At 42.8% G+C, this 24,016-nt stretch overlaps 1 protein-coding gene and 1 pseudogene across 1 annotated transcript; one reads left to right on the top strand and one right to left on the bottom strand.

Moving 5' to 3' along the window:
- Nucleotides 1-155: 155 nt before the first annotated feature.
- LOC122945748 lies at nt 156-7,110 on the top strand (annotated as a pseudogene).
- Nucleotides 7,111-20,087: 12,977 nt separating this feature from the next.
- On the bottom strand, nt 20,088-23,139 carry LOC122944944 (E3 ubiquitin/ISG15 ligase TRIM25-like). Its single transcript, XM_044303699.1, has one exon. It carries the CDS (start codon nt 23,124-23,126, stop codon nt 21,561-21,563), a length of 1,566 nt encoding a protein of 521 aa, XP_044159634.1. The 5' UTR covers nt 23,127-23,139; the 3' UTR covers nt 20,088-21,560.
- Between the last annotated feature and the right edge of the window lie 877 nt (nt 23,140-24,016).

Here is a 24,016-nt window from a genome sequence, read left to right as displayed (position 1 = left end):
GACAAGCTGGCGGTATCAGTAACACTGACATATCTGCTTTCTGTAACGTACACCTTACAGATGCACATCGCCGGCGACTGCTCACATGACCTTCCGATAAAAGGCCCCGGACAAGCAGTCTGTGCAGAGTCCTGGCTGGCCTTAATGTAGAAGCCATGGCTTACATAGCTAAATCCTTCTATGACCTGCATGCTACAAACCTTGAGGAGGAAAAGGTGGACTTCAACGTTTTTTCGGGGAAGGGTGGTTTTAATAGAAAAACGTTGCTTCCCTGTGAGATGCCGCCATCAGGGACTACACGCAGCTCAACGAGCTGCAATGCAAGAGCCCGCGTCGGCTGGTGCTGCTGGGATTTCCAGGTAAGCGACTCTGTAAAATGTGTTTCATGCTGTTACATCATTCACCGGGCGCTGTATGGCCGCACACACAGCACTCCCACTTGGCGAGGACGTTGCCATGGAAACCTGCGTAGGACTTGAATGATGGCCGCGTAACAAGAACGTCTTTAGAGAAATGCAGCTATCGATGGCTTCAGTGAGGCTAACCTCACACCGCTGTATGGGAAAGGAGAAAAATACAAAAAACAGAAGCACCCAGGATCGTACTGGCCCACAGGGGAACAGGTGAATCCCCGGTGGGCCCCTATCCCCCTGCACATGTAGTACATGATATAGAGAGACAGCGTACAGCATCTCAACCGGCTATGTTCATATAAAAATAGGTAAATTATTCAGAAAAACCCAGTTTAGGGCTTATTCACATATGGATTGGACACCCCAATCCAACACTGAAAACACTGGCATATGCTAGACACCAATGACGCCTGACAGATCCGTTGATTATAAGGCCCCTTGCGGACGAGTGTGTCAGGATTAGGTCTGGATGCCTTGCGTCAGCGTTTGGTGAAAAATGCGCAATTTCGCAGGCAAAGTCATTCAGTTTTGTCTGCGATGCAATTTAATGCATTTTGCACGCGCGTGATAAAAAACTGATTGTATACAAACAACATCACTCAACAACCATGAGTGAAAAACGCATTGCATCCGCACTTGCTTGCGAATGCTATGCGATTTTCACGCAGCTCTATTCACTTCTATGGGGCCTGCGTTGCGTGAAAAACGCAGAATATAGAACATGCTGCGATCTTCACGCAACGCATAAGCGATGTATGAAAATCAACGCACATATACACAGACCCATTGAAGTGAAAGTGTCCAGATTCCGTGCGGGTGCCATGCGTTCACCTCACGCATTGCACCCGTGCGGAAAACTGGCTCGTGTAAAAGGGGCCTAAGGGCTCTTTAACACGAGCGGGATTTCCATCTGGATGCGATACGTGTAGTGAACGCATAGCATCCAGACTGAATCCTGATCCATTCGTTTCAATAGGTCTGTGCACAGGGACGTCGCACATCATCTCTGCATTCAGGTGAAATCGCTGCGTGATTTACATTGTGCGTTTTTCACGCAGCCCTGGATCCACAGAAGTGAATGGGGCTTGTATGAAAAAAGGAAGGCATCCGGATGTACGGTGTTCTTCACCGATGGTATGTGCAGCTCTAGCCAGACCGCCACATTGCTGGTGGGGAGGGGAATAGAGCTGTATATGAAGCGGCTCAGTCACATTGCTGGTGGAGAAGAAGAGAGGACAGATGTAGCAGAGCTGTATATGAGATGATTCAGCCACAGAGCTGGTGGGGGAGGGGAAGACGCACATGTAGTAGTGGGATCCACAATATTCTTGGGATGTCTGGTGTGAATCGCTTTCTTGAGGTCAGGCCACAGCATCTCAATCGGGTTGAGGTCAGGACTCTGACTGGGCCACTCCAGAAGATGTATTTTCTTCTGTTTAAGCCATTCTGTTGTTGATTTACTTCTATGCTTTGGGTCGTTGTCCTGTTGCAACACCCATCTTCTGTTGAGCTTCAGCTGGTGGACAGATGGCCTTAAGTTCTCCTGCAAAATGTCTTGATAAACTTGGGAATTCATTTTTCCTTCGATGATAGCAATCCGTCCAGGCCCTGACGCAGGAAAGCAGCCCCAAACCATGATGCCCCCACCACCATACCTCACAGTAGGGATGAGGTTTTGATGTTGATGTGCTGTGCCTCTTTTTCTTCACACATAGTGTTGTGTGTTTCTTCCAAACAATCAACTTTGGTTTCATCTGTCCACAGAATATTTTGCCAGTACTGCTGTGGAACATCCAGGTGCTCTTGTGGAAACTGTAAACGTGCAGCAATGTTTTTTTCTTTTTGGACAGCAGTGGCTTCCTCTGTGGTATCCTCCCATGAAATCCATTCTTGTTTAGTGTTTTACGTATCGTAGATTCGCTAACAGGGATGTTAGCATATGCCAGAGACTTCTGTAAGTCTTTAGCTGACACTCTAGGATTCTGCTTCACCTCATTGAGCAGTCTGCGCTGTGCTGAACTTTCTCCATTTATAGACAATTTGTCTTACCGTGGACTGATGAACAGCAAGGCTTTTAGAGATACTTTTATAACCCTTTCCAGCTTTATGGAAGTCAACAATTCTTAACCGTAGGTCTTCTGAGAGCTCTTTTGTGCGAGGCATCATTTACACCAGGCAATGCTTCTTGTGAAAAGCAAACCCAGAACTGGTGTGTGTTTTTTATAGGGCAGCTGTAACCAACACCTCCAATCTCACCTCATTGATTGGACTCCAGTTGGCTGACACCTCACTCCAATTTGCTCTTGGAGATGTCATTAGTCTAGGGGTTCACCTACTTTTTCCACCTGCGCTGTGAATGTTTACATGGTGTGTTCAATAAAAACATGGTAACATTTAATTCTTTGTGTGTTATTAGGTTAAGCAGACTGTGATTGTCTATTGTTGTGACTTAGATGAAGATCAGATCACATTTTATGACCAATTTGTGCAGAAATCCATATCATTCCAAAGGGTTCACATACTTTGTCTTGCAACTGTATGTCTTCCTTAATGGAATTGTTCAATATCTTCTTCAGGTGACAGTTCAATTTCCGTCCCATTTCCGTTATGCAGGGGAGTCCTCTCCTGCATAACGGCAACGGGACGGATCCGTTATGCAGCCCATAAACTTATATTATGACTAAATGCATTTAGGCATTCCGTTAGGCATTCTGTCGTAGAATTGCATTATGGTCCGTGGTAACGGAATTCATAACACAACACAAACACCTTTTACAAGTAAATTCGCTCATCTCTAATAATGATCAACAGACTGTGGGCCATTTAGAAATAATGATTGTGCACCCTCCACTATCATAATGTCCTCCCCAGTGTCCCTCCATTCCATATTGTATTCCATCAGCGTCCATCTCCCCCACAATATACCCTCCATCTGTGTCCATCCACTCCATAATGTTCTACCCCAGCCTCCTTCCACTCCATAATGTCCTCCCCAGTGTCCCTCCACTCCATAATGTCCTCCCCAGTGTCCATCCACTCCATAATGTTCTACCCCAGCCTCCTTCCACTCCATAATGTCCTCTCCAGTGTCCCTCCACTCCATTATGTCCTCCCCAGTGTCCCTCCACTCCATAATGTACTCCCCAGTGTCCCTCCACTCCATTATGTCCTCCCCAGTGTCCCTCCACTCCATTATGTCCTCCCCAGTGTTCCTCCACTCCATAATGTCCTCCCCAGTGTCCATCCACTCCATAATGTTCTACCCCAGCCTCCTTCGACTCCATAATGTCCTCCCTAGTGTCCCTCCACTCCATAATGTCCTCCCCAGTGTCCCTCCACTCCATAATGTCCGCCATCAGCATCCATCAACCCCACAATATACCCTCCATCTGCGTCCCTCCACTCCATAATGGAGTTCCTCCTGAATTCTTGAGTAACCCCCTTTATTGTCCTATAGTATAATATGGTTGGTGGATTTCGTGGTGATTTTATTTATTTACAAATGATACTTACTGTACATATTTGGAAGTTGTCCCGGTCCTCCGATACTTCTCCTGCACGTCCCTCTCCGATGTCCGCGCTGCAAACAGAGCATGTGCGGCTCTGTATTAGACATGGCACAAAGGAATAAAGCTTTGCGCATGCGCGTTCATGAATGCAATCATCTACCGGCCAGTGGGAATAATTGTTTCTTCTGTGCAAACGCAGCCCATGGATTCGGCAGACGAGTGGTGGCCATAACTATTGGGAACCAAAGCACAACACTGGGGTAGGAGGGAAGGAATTTTATCAAGAAGTGTGGAAATTTGATATTACAACATATGTGCAAAAATGATCACTGGCACCTCATTAAAAGATTAAACTATGATGGGAATACCCCTTTAAAGAATGCGATGTGCCTACTGATCAGAGGAGTATGAGCAAGACTTTGTATGATCAATACCCTATGTAAACGGTGCTTAAAGGGGTATTCTAGCTTTTAAAATCCGGATTGATCATCAGTGTCATATCACTGGAGTCTGGCATAAGTGAATGGGCATGGGTTGACTGGCAATAGATCCTTCAGGGAAATTTCCCAGTGAGCCAATGCCAAGGGGGGCACCCAAGCCCTCCTCATGGCCGCCGGTTAGCTACATAGAGAGCTGGTGCTGTCAGCATTAACTGATCTGGCTGGCAGAAGAAAGTGCCCACCTGTGTTCAACTGTATTGCCATCCTCAGGACAGTGATAAAGTTGAATGCTGGGGCGAGGAGGGCAGTACTTTGTGCTGCACTATGGTATTTGGTTTTGCTAGGGCAGTATTTTGTGCTGCACTACAGTATTGCTGGCCCATTTATTTCTTCTTATATTGGCCCTGCTTTCCGTCAATTTGGACCCACCTACAACATGGGGCCAGTTTTAGGTTGTTTTTTTTCTCCAGTTTTGGAAGCCAAAATCAGGAGTGTATCATAAAATGACAGTAAGTATTATGGATAGATATGACTTCTCTTTTTTTTTTATTCACTCCTGGTTTTGGATTCCAAAACTGCATGCAGAAACCTGACTGTGTGCCGGCACCCTTAGGTGCATTTCTCAGCACTAGGCCTGCGGTACGGAATGGAGGCACCACAAAAAAATAGAACATGTTCTAATTTTTTGCAGTGTGGACGGATCACGGACCCATTGAAGTTGAATGGGTCATGATCCGTCCCGGACGCTGCACGGACATTGCCCGTGCATTGGGGACCACAAAAAAGTCTGGGTTGATCATGCTGTAATTTTTTTATGCCAGTTAAATCCAGATAGCGACACATCTTTATTTCTAATCTCTTCTCATTTTCTAATCAAAAACCAATTTGATCCATATGCAAATTAACCTTCGATGAGTCCTGTCCCTGACTCTTCTCAGGGACAGGACTCTTCTCAGGGACAGGACTCTTCTCAGGGACAGGACTCTTCTCAGGGACAGGACTCATCTCACATGCAGGACTCATCTCAGGGGCAGGACTCGTCTCAGGGACAGGACTCATCTCAGGGACAGGACTCGTCTCAGGGGCAGGACTCGTCTCAGGGACAGGACTCGTCTCAGGGACAGGACTCGTCTCAGGGACAGGACCCGTCTCAGGGACAGGACCCGTCTCAGGGACAGGACCCGTCTCAGGGGCAGGACTCGTCTCAGGGACAGGACCCGTCTCAGAGACAGGACTCGTCTCAGGGACAGGACTCGTCTCAGGGACAGGACTCGTCTCAGGGACAGGACTCGTCTCAGGGACAGGACTCATCTCACATACAGGACTCGTCTCAGGGACAGGACTCGTCTCACATACAGGACTCGTCTCAGGGACAGGACTCATCTCACATACAGGACTCGTCTCAGGGACAGGACTCATCTCAGAGTCAGGACTCATCTCAGGGGCAGGACTCGTCTCAGGGACAGGACTCGTCTCAGGGACAGGACTCGTCTCAGGGACAGGACTCGTCTCAGAGACAGGACTCGTCTCAGGGACAGGACTCGTCTCAGGGACAGGACTCGTCTCAGGGACAGGACTCGTCTCAGGGACAGGACTCATCTCAGGGACAGGACTCATCTCAGGGACAGGACTCATCTCAGAGACAGGACTCATCTCAGGGACAGGACTCATCTCAAGGACAGGACTCATCTCAGAGACAGGACTCAACTCAGGGACAGGACTCATCTCAGGGACAGGACTCATCTCAGGGACAGGACTCATCTCACATACAGGACTCGTCTCAGGGACAGGACTCATCTCAGGGACAGGACTCATCTCAGAGACAGGACTCATCTCAGGGACAGGACTCATCTCAAGGACAGGACTCATCTCAGAGACAGGACTCAACTCAGGGACAGGACCCATCTCAGGGACAGGACCCATCTCAAGGACAGGACTCATCTCAGAGACAGGACTCATCTCAGGGACAGGACTCATCTCAGGGACAGGAGCTATGGGGACTGGGTATTGCGGATGTGCTAGAGGCCATCTAGCAGCCCATGTCCTCAGCTCTATACACAAAATTCCGGTGACAGGTTCCCTTTAAGCTATTTCACACCACTGTATATGCCAAAAGTGCCCTTAGGGTTTATGGGCTGGCGTATGCTGATATCATTGTATGCTACAAAAGTTATATAAACATCTAATATAGCCGTGTGTCAATGTTAAACACAAGCTCTTTTATCCCCGACTCTTACATTCTGTATAGCTGTCATCTGCAGAAGATTTATATCCCTTGCTTATGTATCACCAACATGTCCTGCGGCGATGTAGAGACCAAACATTGTCCCATATAATTGTGCTTTATATATTTTATATGTTTTCTTATGTGTTGTTTTATTTTTTATTTTTTTTTAGGAAAACTGTAAGAATGAAGAGATTCTTAATTCTCTAAAGTATGTCAGACCAGGAAATGGCTTCGAACCTGATTTCACCTTGTTCCAAAAATGTGAGGTGAATGGAAAAAGCCCTCATCCAGTCTTTGCTTACTTGAAGGACAAGCTCCCTTCTCCAGATGACGACCCAGCAGGCCTGATCACTGGCCCCAGATAGAGTATATAGTATGGAGTCCCGTACACCGATCTGACCTGTCCTGGAACTTTGAAAAGTTTCTCATTGGCCCTGAAGGAGAACCTTCGCTGCAGTAAAAGCTTTCCAACGATCAACATAGAACCTGATATCCAGAGACTCCTGAAGCTTGCCAAATAATGTCAACCATTACTAGACCGGCCAGATATTGCAGAAATTGACGTAGGAGTGAACAGCGAAAAATAAATAAAAAAAGAACCATACGGCAGTGCTTATTAATTACTGCAGTTCTCTAATGTACGCCAATATCTGTCTATCCTTAAGATGAGGGAGAATTGTGCCCAGATGGATGGTTTATTCACTTAGTCTGAATAATTTGTTGTTAAAGGGATCTGAAATATTTCCTGTATTAGTTCCTAGCGCCATATAATGTAACGTATACGTCAGAAAAACATCCCAGCTTTTTATGTAAAACATATGCCAAATGCCCGTTTCCCCTGATGGAGCCCAAAAGAGTGTCCTTTTGTCCTTCATCAGGCCGGCATACGTTGACAACTTATGGAAAAGTGTATTTACACTTACAGATTATCTGACCAATCATTGGTCAGATGGCCGTTTACACACGCAGATATTTTGTTATACACACCAACTACTGGTCGGACCAGACAGAAATTGGTGTGAATGTGCCCTTACGGTTAACACCTTTCACTCACTTTTGATCTATGACCCCATTACCCATTTACATACAAGAGTTGCACGAGCAAAGGTGTCACCAGCTGCGGGGTAGAGCTCTGTTGTCTGCTGGAGAGTCCTATGCAGTGATGGTCAGTTCGCAGTGTTCGCCAACGAATACATGCAGGCTGCCATCTTGACTCACCCGTCCGGCGATGCACAGGTAACCCCTACCTGTCCCTGTGTCGGGAGCCGGTCTGAAATCTAAATGCGGTCACCGGGAGCAGGCAGTTCCGAGAACAGCCGCCGGGGGCTGGCGAACACTGCGAACTGACCATCACTGGTCCTATGTACATAACCCGGACAGACCTGTTGTGTTATGTGACATCCTGACTGTATACAAACATTACCTGTTGCCAAAGAATTTCATTGGTGGAGTACAGCTGCAAGCCGGTAGAAGTCGTCCAAAAGCTTGCTACAGAACCAGTTAAACCAGTTTCACTTGTGCAGCAATTTCATGTTCTTTTTTTTTTCCAGATGTTATCTGTAGATCCGTAGGGAAATATAAAACACACTGCAGTGCCTTGTTTTCCTATTTTATACATATATTTGATACTTGTTTTTTTTTATGCATTTTCCCTAGGCTTCTTTATTGGACTGGAAATGCATGAAAAACTAAACAAAAACATAATAAAAAATTGTAAAAACAAACAAACCACCTTTGTGTATATCTAATAAAAAATGTTCACTCAATGGCCGGCTCTATATAGTATATATAACATTTTATTTAAAAAAATGTTTACTTTACATAAAAATATCAATTATACAATTGAAACTAAAATGAAAATAAATTAAAAATGCATATGCAATGTATATCTCTTAATAATGTGCAATTTAGCAATTGTAACCACAGTCCCTCTACTGGTTCCTATTCCTTTGTTAATATGTAGCCGTCTTGTAGAAATAAATAGTCCTCCAATTGTTATATTCCTCTATCATGTATGGATTTGTGTTATTGTAATATAGTCTTGTTGTCACTTTATATTACTTCTCCATATGCCGCACACTCCGTACACACTTGGGTCAAGCACAATATTTTCTTCTTGCCTGTTTGTCCGATGCTGCGGATAGCGGTTAATACATACGTGGATTTCTCCTGTATGGCTATTCCCCTCCGAGACCGTGCATGCAAGTTAGGAATATTGGGACGCCAACATCGCTCCGTAGCATGTATTTTATTCTTTCATAGAGGATATTTGTTTTTTCTATATTGCCGCTGTCTTGCCTTTTGTATTTTTTTAACAAACGCGTTTCGAAATCTGAATGGCTTCTTCTTCAGTGGTCAAAGATATACCGTAGACTGAGGGACAGAGTGCTCCTTATATTGAGTCAGCATGATCATTTAAAACCAGAACCGGACCATGTAGGACTGACATGGTCACTAAAACCTTGGACCGGACGACAATTTACCTTTTGTTCACATATGGCAGTATCTTTGCTTGCTCTTAACGCCTTTATTTGTTAATTCGTTACTATACAATGGTATATATAAATATAAAAAAAAAAAAAAAAAAACAAAGAGAAAACTAAAAAAATTTAAAAAATGTCATGTAAGCCTGGCCACTGGCCCGTTCATAGAAAACCGAACATTTCCAGTTCTGAATTGAGTCCCAAAGGTGCCAGCGACCCGAATTCATAAATCATTCTAGCCTCATATCTCTACATCATAGAGATAAAGTCCCCTCCTCTCCAATCCTTCCTCACTGATTGAATTGCTGGCATGATGTATCTTAAAGTGATGTGATAAAGTGTGTTTCTCATATCCTTTCTTGATATTATTGATGTGTTCTGACACTCAGCCTATGTACTGTTTAGCACATGGACATTCTAGGACAGATATAACTGCCTCGCTGTTACGTGATAATGTTTCTTTGATTTCCCCATTCAAATGTCGTCTTCCATCGAACTCTGTGGTTTTGCACATACTGCATACGCCACATCTAGAGAATCCTTTTAAATGTACCCATGGTGTAAGTATAGATCTTTCTGTTTTCTCATAGTTGGAGCTACCTGTAGTCCTAGATTTGGAGCTTTTGTATATACAGTACTATGGGTGTTTTTTGGGGAGAATTGCTGCCAAATTGTTATCCCCTTGTAATAAATGCCAGTACTTATTTATAATGGCTGATATTTTTTTATATTCTACATTAAAAGGCAATACTAACTTAGATGATTCCCCTCTTTTATCACTTATTTTTACTTTTGTTTGAAAAAATGTCTGTCTAGTTTCCTAACTTTATTTAATCTCTTAAGTCATCTACCGTGTATATACTCGAGTATAAGCCGACCCGAGTATAAGCCGAGGCCCCTAATTTTACCCCCAAAAAATGGGAAAAATTATTGACTCGAGTATAAGACTAGGGTGGGAAATGCAGCAGCTACTGGTAAATTTCAAAAATAAAAATAGATACCGTACCAATAAAATTACATTAATTGAGGCATCAGTAGGTTAAAGGTTTTAAAAAAAAATGACTTTGATATTCGAATTGCGAATTTTAATCACGAATATCGTCACTTTGAGGATTCGCGAATATTTGGAATATCGCAAAATATATTTGTAATTGCGAATATTTGATTTTTTATGCGAAAATTTGAGGGGGGGGCTGTCCAGGGGGAGGGGGGGATGTCCAGGGTGTCGGAACAAGGGGGAGGGAGGGTTGTCCAGGGGGAGGGGAGGCTGTGCAGGGGCTGGTACTTACTGCCGGTGTAAATCTCGCGGTCTGCTCCCAGTGTAAATCTCGCGGCCCGCGTGTCTCGCGAGATTTACACTGGGAGTTTAACAGAGGTGCCGTGCGGACGTGCTGGGAGCTGACCGGAGCAGCTGTAAAGGTAAGTAACAGCTTCTCCGGCCCCCAACATGTCATGGTCTGTATTATGGCAATGTAAGTTGCCATAATACAGACCTAGACTCGAGTATAAGACGAGGGGGCTTTTTGAGCACAAAAATATGTGCCAAAAAACTCGTCTTATACTCGAGTATTTATGGTGGATAGTGTTTTTCAAGGAACTGAATTTTCATTGTTTCTGCTTCTGTCTCAAATTGATCATCCTGTGTACAACTCCTCTTGAGGCGACGAAATTGGCCGAATGGTAAATTCAGCAGCCAACGGGGCGGGTGACAACTGGTGTTTAATATAAAACTATTTTTTGCTACCCGATTTTTGATGAGTACTCACATTTGATACAGATTTTAGATTTAACTGGTTATCACTTAGACTTTCTATGAATCCCATTAAATCTTCATATGAGTCTTTCCCAATTAAAACAATGTCATCTATGTATCGACCCCAGCTTAGGTGTTATTGCATCCTGTTCCCATGCCGCCATAAATAGGGTAGCATAGCTGGGGGCGAATCTGGTGCCCATGCGGCATATGGAAAAGTAATAAAGTGACAACAAGACTATATTACATTAATACAAAACGATACATGATAGAGGAATATAACAATTGGAGAACTATTAATTTTTAAGGTTCCAAACATTGCGTGAGCTCCGCAATAAGAACCAGTAGAGGGACTGTGATTACAATTGATAATTTGCACATTATTAAGAGATATACATTGCATATGCATTTTTAATTTATTTTAATTTTAGTTTCAATTGTATAATTTATATTTTTATGTAAATTATATTTTTTTAAATAAAATGTTATACAGGTTAAACTCAAAAAATTTGAATATCGTGCAAAGTTCATTTATTTCAGTAATGCAACTTAAAAGGTGAAACTAACACATGAGACTCATAACAGGCAAAGCAAGATATTTCATGCCTTTATTTGTTATAATTTGGATGATTATGGCTTACAGCTTCTGAAACCCCAAAGTCACAATCTCAGGTCCCTTTTGCTCAGGGGGTATGGATTAATTAGCTGACTAGAGGGTGACACTTTGAGCCTAGAATATTCAACCTTTTCACAATATTCAAATTTTAAGTTGCATTAATGAAATAAATTTGCACGATATAATTTTTTTTCGAGTTTCACTTGTATATACTATATAGAGCCGGCCATTGATTAAACATTATAATATTAGAGCTAGATGGTTATAGCGGGCTGTGCTGTATTCCGGAAAGCTCTTCATAAGAATTGTATGCTAATAAAAAATCATATTTTTCCAGGGCATTGATTCTAGGGGAGAAGACACCCAATCGAACCTCATATCGCAGCACAAAAAATCTCTGCTGCTCCATACTATGGACTGTGTATTCTGCTATACTGCTACCTGGACACCAGATTTCTCATATATATATATATATATATATATACAGTACAGACCAAAAGTTTGGACACACCTTCTCATTCAAAGAGTTTTCTTTATTTTCATGACTATGAAAATTGTAGATTCACACTGAAGGCATCAAAACTATGAATTAACACACGTGGAATTATATACATAACAAAAAAGTGTGAAACAACTGAAAATATGTCATATTCTAGGTTCTTCACAGTAGCCACCTTTTGCTTTGATTACTGCTTTGCACACTCTTGGCATTCTCTTGATGAGCTTCGAGAGGTAGTCACCTGAAATGGTCTTCACTTCACAGGTGTGCCCTGTCAGGTTTAATAAGTGGGATTTCTTGCCTTATAAATGGGGTTGGGACCATCAGTTGCGTTGTGGAGAAGTCAGGTGGATACACAGCTGATAGTCCGACTGAATAGACTGTTAGAATTTGTATTATGGCAAGAAAAAAGCAGCTAAGTAAAGAAAAACGAGTGGCCATCATTACTTTAAGAAATGAAGGTCAGTCAGTCCGAAAAATTGGGAAAACTTTGAAAGTGTCCCCAAGTGCAGTCACAAAAACCATCAAGCGCTACAAAGAAACTGGCTCACATGCCGACCGCCCCAGGAAAGGAAGACCAAGAGTCACCTCTGCTGCGGAGAATAAGTTCATCCGAGTCACCAGCCTCAGAAATCGCAGGTTAACAGCAGCTCAGATTAGAGACCAGGTCAATGCCACACAGAGTTCTAGCAGCAGACACATCTCTAGAACAACTGTTAGGAGGAGACTGTGTGAATCAGGCCTTCATGGTAGAATATCTGCTAGGAAACCACTGCTAAGGACAGGCAACAAGCAGAAGAGACTTGTTTGGGCTAAAGAACACAAGGAATGGACATTAGACCAGTGGAAATCTGTGCTTTGGTCTGATGAGTCCAAATTTGAGATCTTTGGTTCCAACCACAGTGTCTTTTTGCAATGCAGAAAAGGTGAACGGATGGACTCTACATGCCTGGTTCCCACCGTGAAGCATGGAGGAGGAGGTGTGATGGTGTGGGGGTGCTTTGCTGGTGACACTGTTGGGGATTTATTCAAAACTGAAGGCATACTGAACCAGCATGGCTACCACAGCATCTTGCAGCGGCATGCTATTCCATCCGGTTTGCGTTTAGTTGGACCGTCATTTATTTTTCAACAGGACAATGACCCCAAACACACCTCCAGGCTGTGTAAGGGCTATTTGACCATGAAGGAGAGTGATGGGGTGCTGCGCCAGATGACCTGGCCTCCACAGTCACCGGACCTGAACCCAATCGAGATGGTTTGGGGTGAGCTGGACCGCAGAGTAAAGGCAAAAGGGCCAACAAGTGCTAAGCATCTCTGGGAACTCCTTCAAGACTGTTGGAAGACCATTTCAGGTGACTACCTCCTGAAGCTCATCAAGAGAATGCCAAGAGTGTGCAAAGCAGTAATCAAAGCAAAAGGTGGCTACTTTGAAGGACCTAGAATATGACATATTTTCATTTGTTTCATCCTTTTTTGTTATGTATATAATTCCACATGTGTTAATTCATAGTTTTGATGCCTTCAGTGTGAATCTACAATTGTCATAGTCATGAAAATAAAGAAAACTCTTTGAATGAAAAGGTGCGTCCAAACCAGATCCACTTCCTGACGGCTTAACAATCCTTATATGTTTGCCATCCACTGCTCCTACACAATTAGGGAATTGGCAGGTTTCCATAAACTTGTCCGCTATTTGAAGCCATCGTTCAGTTGTTGGATGCGGGATAAAGTCTTCATGCAATATCGCCCATAATCCTTTACTATTCCACAGAGTGTCGAAATTCTAATACGATATTGGTAATGTAATGACGTAAGGCTTTCTCCGGTAGCAAGAAACCTTATAAACCCCCCAAAAAATAAAGTTATTATAAAAAACTAATAATAAATAAAACACTATCTAAATATAAATACATTTTTACCTTATTGCCACCATTAGCCTCTCTGATGGTGAAATGGCCCTTCTGTATCGGGTATCCTGCCTTTCAATGGTCGAAGTAATGCGCTGCAGAAGCTGGTCATAATCTCAACCGTCATGCGCATATAATTGTAAAATCTTTCAGGATTTGCACGCAACTCCAAATAAAGAACAGAAAAAAAAAAAACTCTGGTCATCCTTTTTGAACTTATAGGGTGTATCCAATACCGACGTCGTCTTCTTTCCAGGTCTCGTCTGCAAGTGTGCAGGCAACATGCTTCCAATATACAATGAGCCTGAATAGAGGTGTACCTGCTTTTAATGTGGGAGGACTTTGTGAGGCACACCTTTTTACACCTTTATTAGAAAAACGGATCCGCTGAGTGGATGCTAAAACGGATGCAGACGCCACGAACGGATCGGTTTTACAGGCAGATCCGTTATAACGGATCCGCATAAAAGATCAACGTTTGAATCCGTTTTTCAAATCCTTCTAACGGATCTGTTTTAAACTGATCCACGAAACGCCAGTGTGAAAGTAGCCTTAGTCTACTTTCACACTGGCGTTTTTGGCTTTCCGTTTGTGAGATCCGTTCAGGGCGCAGCGGTCCAAAACGGACCAGTTTGCATTCTAATGCATTCTGAATGGAAAAGGATCGGCTCAGAATGCATCAGTTTGCCTTCGTTCAGTCTCCATTCCGCTTTGGAGGCAGACATAAAAACAATGCTTGCATGGCTATGTTAAAGGTAATACAAACGGATCCATTCTGAACGGATGCAGACGGTTGTATTATCTGAACTGATCCGACTGTGCAGATCCATGACGGAACCGCACCAAGCGCCAGTGTGAAAGTAGCCTTACCATCACAGTGTAATTTACCAGCCTCAGGGTAGCAGTGAGCTGCGTCCGAGCACTGCTCGCTCCCCTCTCCCTGTGCTGTACGTGAGAACCATTCACTATTTTATTCCTTGTAACTGGGGCATCCGCTGTCTAAAAATTGCTTGAAACGCATGTTTCGCCAGCTAACCTGACGTCCTCAGGGGATTTGGGCAGGATATGTTTGAAGGGGGCGAGGATGGGCTTTTAAATCCTTTCATTCTGACATCATGATCCTTTGCAGCGTATCGTTGGCTTCAGTGTTGTTATGCTTCCGAATGGGGTTAGTTACGGGACTTTGATTTTCTTCCCCCTAGATTCACTCTATAGTATCCTGTTCCTCGTCTCAGGACTTTTCAATGGCATAAGTTGCGCAGGTCTCTGAACTCAGACTTTCCTGTATAGATGTACTGGCTATTCAAAGTCTATCTGGAATACTAATGCCTGTAGGATTTTTCATAAAAATTACAAAGGGTAGCACCATGAATTTATGTTTTTATTATAGTTTTTTGCTCCCACAATATTTACTTCATTTGAGTTAATTATGCGGGCTGTATATTATATTATTATAACTAATAATAAATGACTATTATTTAGTTATTCCACATGATTAAAATTTTCATTATTATATTTTTAAATACTATTATATTAACTTAGATATTATTATTATTAATTCTAATAAACTAGTGGTCTCCCTATGTATTTTTTGCTTTTCCTAACCATTCTTTATATAGTTAGTTATTTTCAATCATGATTGGCAATTTCCTAATACTGTCTATACTATTACTTCTCTTATTTATTTATTACTTAATGTATATTCTTTGGGAGAATTGAAATAATTACCTCAATTATTCTTATATTGACTTGATTATTTGGAGCATTTTTATTCCTTTTTATTTCTTATTCATATCTTTTATAACAGTCATTTATTCTCTCTTCTTAATTATTTGCCCAATAAGTAATGAATTCAAACCTTATGATTTAATTTTCTATCTCTAACAACTTTAGCATGTAACCCTCATACAAAAAGGTCTGCCCTTTACACCTGTGCCTTATTTTGACTGTGGGTTAAGGATGTTAATTTGTTCGCTAGAAAATTGGCATTACATAAAGAATATAAGCACAAAGACAGAGACATGAGTGAAATGGCTAAAAAGGACGAAAAAGCTATACAGACACTTGAGGAATTACAGAGAGAACATAGAGGCTAATATCAAAAACCGACCGGTCCATTCAGTACATTAACTCCTCAATCAAAATCTACTCCTCCTATTACCAAGTATGATAATATCCAATCTTTTGTAGACCTAGTAACAAAGGATCTCCAAAAAATAAAAACAACTGGTAATTTGGTAGGATCCAATTTGACCAAAAATGAAAAGATAGCCATGCAAGAACTCATGGACAATAAAGATTTGGAGATAAAACCGTCAGATAAGTGTGGCAATGTTGTTCTTCTGGAAAAGAGTGATTATCAGACAATGGTTATGACATTGCTAAAAGACACCAAAGATAATCCAAGGAAATAAAAACAATTCTCATGTCCGCTAGAGAAAAGGATCTAATAACAAAAGAAGAATACAAAGTGCTATACAACCCTAGACCAACGGTAGCAACCATTTATGCGTAACCCCATTCCAGGGAGACCCATTGTTTCGGGAAATCAGAGCTTCTGTGAGGGGATCAGCAGCTATGTGGACCAGGTGTTCTCCCTATTTGTACCTGGTCTCTCTTCATATCTAAAAGATACGAAAGACACTCTCGCTGGGCTCCAGGGTATACAGGTCAATGAAGATACTATGATTGCAAGCCTCGATGTTGAGGCTTTGTATACAAGTATACAACACAAATTGGGATTGGATGCAATTCAATATTTTTTGAGCACTAAGGGAACACACTTTTATGAACACAATAACTTGTTCTATCACTATTACAGTTTTTGCTGACACATTATTATTTCATGTTCAATGGGAAATATTATTTACAGATCACTAGGACGGCAATGGGGACGATTTGTGCACCGAGTTTTGCTAATTTATTTTTATGGTGGTGGGAAGAAAGAATAGTTTTCACAGAACAATATGGTAACTTCACGAAGCACAAATTATTTTGGGGACGATACATTGATGATATTTTAATTTTATGTGAAGGCACAGAAAAGCACTTCACAATTTGTTGATTCACTGAATAATAACCAAGTAGGTTTAAAATTTACTGCGGAAATACACAAAAAAGCATCAGTTTCTTGGATCTGAACGTTTCCCTTGAGCCTGACGGGAGTGTCAAAACAGATATATATATATATACAGACGTGGACAAAATTGTTGGTACCCTTTGGTCAATGAAAGAAAAAGTCACAATGGTCACAGAAATAACTTTAATCTGACAAAAGTAATAATAAATTAAAATTCTATAAATGTTAACCAATGAAAGTCAGACATTGTTTTTCAACCATGCTTCAACAGAATTATGTAAAAAAATAAACTCATGAAACAGGCATGGACAAAAATGATGGTACCCCTAACTTAATATTTTGTTGCGCAACCTTTTGAGGCAATCACTGCAATCAAACGCTTCCTGTAACTGTCAATGAGACATCTGCACCTCTCAGCAGGTATTTTGGCCCACTCCTCATGAGCAAACTGCTCCAGTTGTGTCCGGTTTGAAGGGTGCCTTTTCCAGACTGCATGTTTCAGCTCCTTCCAAAGATGCTCAATAGGATTGAGGTCAGGGCTCATAGAAGGCCACTTTAGAATAGTCCAATTTTTTCCTCTTAGCCATTCTTGGGTGTTTTTAGCGGTGTGTTTTGGGTCATTGTCCTGTTGCAAGACCCATGACCTGCGACTGAGACCAAGCTTTCTGACACTGGCTAGTACATTTCTCTCTAGAATTCCTTGATAGTCTTGAGATTTCATTGTACCCTGCACAGATTCAAGACACCCTGTGCCAGACGCAGCAAAGCAGCCCCAGAACATAACAGAGCCTCCTCCATGTTTCACAGTAGGGACAGTGTTCTTTTCTTGATATGCTTCATTTTTTCGTCTGTGAACATACAGCTGATGTGCCTTGGCAAAAACTTCGATTTTTGTCTCATCTGTCCACAGGACATTCTCCCAGAAGCTTTGTGGCTTGTCAACATGTAGTTTGGCATATTCCAGTCTTGCTTTTTTATGATTCGTTTTCAACAATGGTGTCCTCCTTGGTCGTCTCCCATGTAGTCCACTTTGGCTCAAACAACGACGGATGGTGCGATCTGACACTGATGTTCCTTGAGCATGAAGTTCACCTTGAATCTCTTTAGAAGTCTTTCTAGGCTCTTTTGTTACCATTCGGATTATCCGTCTCTTAGATTTGTCATCAATTTTCCTCCTGCGGCCACGTCCAGGGAGGTTGGCTACAGTCCCATGGATCTTAAACTTATGAATAATATGTGCAACTGTACTCACAGGAACATCTAGTTGCTTGGAGATGGTCTTATAGCCTTTACCTTTAACATGCTTGTCTATAATTTTCTTTCTGATCTCTTGAGACAGCTCTTTCCTTTGCTTCCTCTGGTCCATGTCGAGTGTGGTACACACCATATCACCAAACAACACAGTGATTACCTGGAGCCATATATATAGGCCCAATGGCTGATTACAAGGTTGTAGACACCTGTGATGCTAATTAGTGGACACACCTTGAATTAACATGTCCCTTTGGTCACATTATGTTCTGTGTTTTCTAGGGGTACCATCATTTTTGTCCATGCCTGTTTCATGAGTTTATTTTTTTACATAATTCTGTTGAAGCATGGTTGAAAAACAATGTCTGACTTTCATTGGTTAACATTTATAGAATTTTAATTTATTATTACTTTTGTCAGATTAAAGTTATTTCTGTGACCATTGTGACTTTTTCTTTCATTGACCAAAGGGTACCAACAATTTTGTCCACGTCTGTATATATATAGGAAAACTACGTCAACTAATAGCCTCCTTCACTGGGAGAGTTATCATCAAGCAGCTCTTAAAAAAGGTATCCTAGTAGGTCAATACCTACGGGCAAAACTTAACTGTTCAACAGAGGAAAGTTTTGAGCAAGAAAGCATGCTACTTTATAAAAGGTTTAAAGCAAGAGGCTATCCGAAGAAAGTTCGGAAAGGACCACATTACTACAGGATAAAGGGGAAATGAGAGATAAGGAGAGGAAAAAGTTAATACGTTGCATAGGAACATATGACGTACAACATGAGAAGGTCAGAAACTTTGTGAGACGACACTGGCACATATTAATCATAGATGACGATCTGAGAGAAGGGGCTCCTCCCAACCCAACAATTACATACAGAAGGGGGAGAAATCTGAAAGAAAATTTGGTACACAGCCATTTTCAATTGGATCAAAGAGAACCTAAAACTACATGGTTATCCACGGTAGGGTCTTACCCTTGTGGAGACTGAATATTTTGTAATAAAATGGAACCAAGAAAAGAGTTCTCCAATCCAATTGATAATAAAAAATATCAAATCAGAGAGTATGTAAATTGCAAATCTACAGGCGTAATTTACGCCATTGAATGTGGATGCCCCAAACTATATATAGGCAAGACAACACAACAACTGAGAAGACGAATAGCTAAACATTTCAGCTGTATCAATACAGAATCAGATACAGCTCTCTCAAAACATGTCTACGAGAAACACAAAGGAGATACAAATAATCAAAAATTTTGGGCTATCAAGAAAATGAAGATGGGCCCAAGACGAGGAGATATAGATAAGAGATTACAACTAGAAGAGACAAAAAGCCTGACTCCTCTAGGATTAAATGAGGGATTCACGTCTGTCTTTTCTCTGAACAGAGGCGGTTTGCCCCGTATTTGACACTTTGGATAAATGATTGATTACAATTGGTCCTACATGACTCCTAAGGACAGAATAAGAGCTTTCCTCCGTCCTCTCACTTAGGGTTGGAGAATAATCTCTGAACAAAGACGGTTTATTCTGTATTTGATATTCTGGATAAATAAATGATTATTATGAGTCCTACATGACTTTTAAGGACTGAGTAAGAATAAAAATATACAAAGGGTCGGGGACCTTCTTATAGATCAGGAATGAGCTTTTCTCAGTCTTCTCATTTAGAGATAGAAAATTAAATCATAAGGTTTGAATTCATTACTTATTGGGCAAATAATTAAGAAGAGAGAATAAATGACTGTTATAAGAGATTTGAATAAGAAATAAAAATGCTCCAAATAATCAAGTCAATAAGAATAATGGAGGTAATCATATCATATCAATCCAGGACGTGAGGCGGTCGCTGCACGGCTGCTCTACAATAGTTCAGCAACACATAGAGGGAAGTATTAGAAAGCCGCACCCCGAGCCACATACACCGCCATATAATGCTGCTAACAACAGAACAGAATGTGCATGAAAACCGTACAGTATTAATCACTAGACATGGCGAAGTGCGGCCGACAGTAACGTAGCGCGGGCGCCGTCCGACATGCTGCGCCGCAGGGAAGGCGTCCATTACAAGGGATAGTTAGAAAAGTGCTGAGTCCAGGCGGCGAGCACAACAATGGGAGCTCTATAGGCGGCACAATACGGAGCGCGCGGTATGTTCTCACACTAACAATGTATAGAGTTGGGACCAAGACACCTCGTCGTGTAGACGTCACCTTACACTGAGCGCGTGCGACCAGCTCAGCGCGACCGGCCATAAATAAGGACAAGAACAGCAGGTGGCGCTGTACAGATCCAGTGTATTGCAGAACTCATTACCTGCGGTTATAACAGACATGATGGCGGAGGAGACCACTGACACCCAGATGATAGGACCGACAACTCTGATGGGACAGAAGTAGTCAGACATTTATTCCATAAAAAGGGGAAAAACAAATGCCGCGTATAGTGCGGAAAGAAGCGTCACATTGTCACATCTCTACAGAAATAGGAAAAGCTGATTAATAATTATATGTTCCCCAAATGTGTCCCCGAAACATAAAGAAGCCCCTACAGCGACATCAGTGGAGGACGGGGAAGGGTTAATGATGCCCCCATGAGGTACGTGCACTCGGCGGTGTATCTCCGCTCCAGGATCCACACCTGTTACCTGCAGATCCTGACACGGATTTCCCCAGATCTCCCCCTCTGCATTGTAAAGGGAGAAATCCGCACGGACAATCCACCGGCCGCAGATCTCCGGATCCGCTCCGCAGGTCACTCCGGACGCAGGAAACTTCCGCTCCGTGTAGATGAGATACTGGGAATCCCATCTGCTTAGGCGGTATTATTTCACTCTGGAAAACCAGCAGGTAATACGCACCGTGCGCTTGTACCCGAAGGCCATCTGCGCACGCTGCGGAATACGCTCAGTCTTTCCACGCGAGATCCCATGTGGAAAAACCGTAAGGAATTACAGCACCAGCAAAGTGTATGAGATTCCCCCGATCACGTACACTTCGCCGATTATTTCTGTGCGGATTCCCAGATCTGCGGCCTGTCAGTTATGTTTGTGGTTTTAGCTGCGGATTTCACCCTTTTCAGTGGAAAACCGCATCTTATCCGCACCAAAATCCGTAACCACACATTGCAGGTATTGGTGCGGATACGCTGCGGATCTGATGTGCGTTCACCCGAACTCGTGTGCAGACGACGTAACTTCTCATTTGTCTCAAGCATCGATTCTGGATCTGATCTCCAAGGAATGTAAAATAATCGTACAGTAACCCCCCCATAGAGCCGCCATATACATTGTGTGATCGGAGGCTCCGCCCATACAGCGCTATATCGTGACTTATAGGCGGAGATTATAACGGGACGTGGACGCATCGGCCTCAGCTTATTATTCTAACAGAGGCTCCATCCCGCACATAGAAGAGAACATGTAGGGGTTCAGAGAAGGAGGCTGTGAAGGTGTGTAAGTGTCTGATGGGGTCACACAGCTGATAGAAGGACAGACGCCCGGCCTCATAGTCTAAGAAGACACCAAGTCTAGGACATGTTGTATCTACATTGAGGGGAGATCTGATTGAGCGGTGACACACTGCACATTCTGCACCATACATATACAAACACCAAGATTTATCATTACATCCAATACTAGACTGCCGTCCTTTCCTTTTTATACTGGGATAGGACATTCCGATGTCACATCCTCCTTTCTGGTTCCACTCTACCTCCCAGTAATGTCTTCCTGAGGAGAGGCCACATCTGCTTAACACCTGGTCCCAATATAGGAACCTTCCCCGTGATTCTGGTCTGTTCTGTTCTTCTGTTCTTGTTGCTGTTTTCAGATCTTCTGATATCTTCACATGTCTATGAGCAGTGTCCTCATCCAGCAATATGTCTGGAACATAGAGCCCGAGCTCTGATGTGACATTGGTGACAATATCCCTCATAGATCGGTGTAAGGTCAGTGAGATCAGAACCTCATCCAGATCATCCTCAGACCTGCCCTCTGCACCATCTCCCCCTGTGTCCTCATCATCTCCACGACCACATACTGTAATGTCACTTTCTTGTAGGAGTCTTATTGGGTCGGTGACATGACACATCTCCTCCACGTGACGCATCTTCCTGGACAGCTTGTCCTCCTCTATTTCCATCTTCTTGAACAGATCAGATATCTGGGACACAATCTTCTCCTCCTGCCTGGAGATCTCGCTCAGTGCTTTCTTTTCTGCCATTTCCAGTTGCTCCTTAATGTCCATAAATAACTTCCTGACGTTCTTCCTCTTATCAGAGGCTTTCTCCTGGATATTCCTCTGACGATCCTGCAGATTCAGAAGTTTTGTCCGAATTTTTGCTTTTTGTGGGTTTAGTTCCTCCAGATATTTCCTCAGCTTCTCTTTCTCCTTCTCAGAGGCCACGTCCAGCAGCTCCACATCATGTCCCTTGTGGTCTCCGGCCACCCAGCAGGACACACAGACACAGGCGACGTCTATAGGACAATAGTATTTCAGCACCTCCTTGTGTTTGGAGCATTTTCTTTCCTTCGGGGTAGCAGTGGGTTCAACCAAAGTATGTTGTGATGACTTACTGTGTCTACTCAAGTGCTTTTCACAGAACGAGGCCTCACACTGCAGACATGTCCTCACAGCCGGTACAGGAGACTTAGTACAGTAAGTACAGAAGATCCCGGTCTCCTCCATGTCAGGCTGAGCAGATAAGAAACGCTCCACTATGTTCCCCAGCTTCCTGTTCTTCTCCAGGGCCGGACGCTTCAGATATTCTGCTCTGCAGTCAGGACAGGAATACACTCCAGCTGCCTCCTGCGCATCCAGCGCACTCACAATACAGAAGCGGCAGAAGTAGTGTCCACATCTCAGGGACACGGGATCTGTATAGAGGCCCAGGCAGATAGAGCAGTCCAGCTCCGCTCTCAGATCAGCAGACGCCATTGTGGTACAGAGGAGCAGGAATTGAATGTGGAAAAGTCTCTTCCCCTAAGAGGGCGGAGAGCTCCTGTAGAAGAATTAACCCCTGCAGCTCGGAGATTGTGTTTACTGCTGATTCATACTGAGGAAGACAATGATGAGTGATCACTGACGGGATCTGGTGCGGATCCTGGTGGAGTAGTTCTAGCGCAGTCACAGATTTCCCCGGACTCCTGTCTTTGGTGGAATTCAGTGGCTACTCTGTAAACTCTTCCATATCTTTCTAAACATCTTAGACCAGGAATCAGCAACCCTCGGCACTCTAGCTACTGTGGAACTACATCTCCCAGCATGCACCTTTCTCTTCTGTGGGAGTTAAGAGAACAGCCAAGCAAGTGTGCATGATGAGAGATGTAGTTTCACCACACCTGCAGTGCCGGAGGTTGCTGATTCTTGTCTTAGACCCTCTTGTCTACATTTATACCTCGCCTCGGTTGATTTACTTTAGACCAGGGGTGCACAACCTTTTTTGGTCTGAGGGCCGCACTGTCACATCGCTCTATTTCAAGGGGCCGCAAATAAAAAAAATGTTGATTGGCGCTCATTTGCATCAGCCTATTACACAGGCCAATGTAAAGTGACTGGGGAGGAATGATCGCTATGACAGTCATTCCTCCTTCATTTAGTTACATTGATTATCAGAAACACTGATATTAACAAAAACACCAGTAGTTTAACATGTGTGTCAGCATACAAAAAAAAATCACCAAAAACATGCACACATGTATTATAACATTAATCTTTATTATTACAATGATTACTATAAAAACATAAATGTGGACATATACAGGTCCTTCTCAAAAAATTAGCATATTGTGATAAAGTTCACTATTTTCTGTAATGTACTGATAAAC

The sequence above is a fragment of the Bufo gargarizans genome, chromosome 8, assembly GCF_014858855.1.
Source record: "Bufo gargarizans isolate SCDJY-AF-19 chromosome 8, ASM1485885v1, whole genome shotgun sequence".
Classification (NCBI taxonomy): domain Eukaryota; kingdom Metazoa; phylum Chordata; class Amphibia; order Anura; family Bufonidae; genus Bufo; species Bufo gargarizans.
Note: the sequence above shows the minus strand (reverse complement) of the source record. Positions and strands in the feature narration are given on the sequence as shown.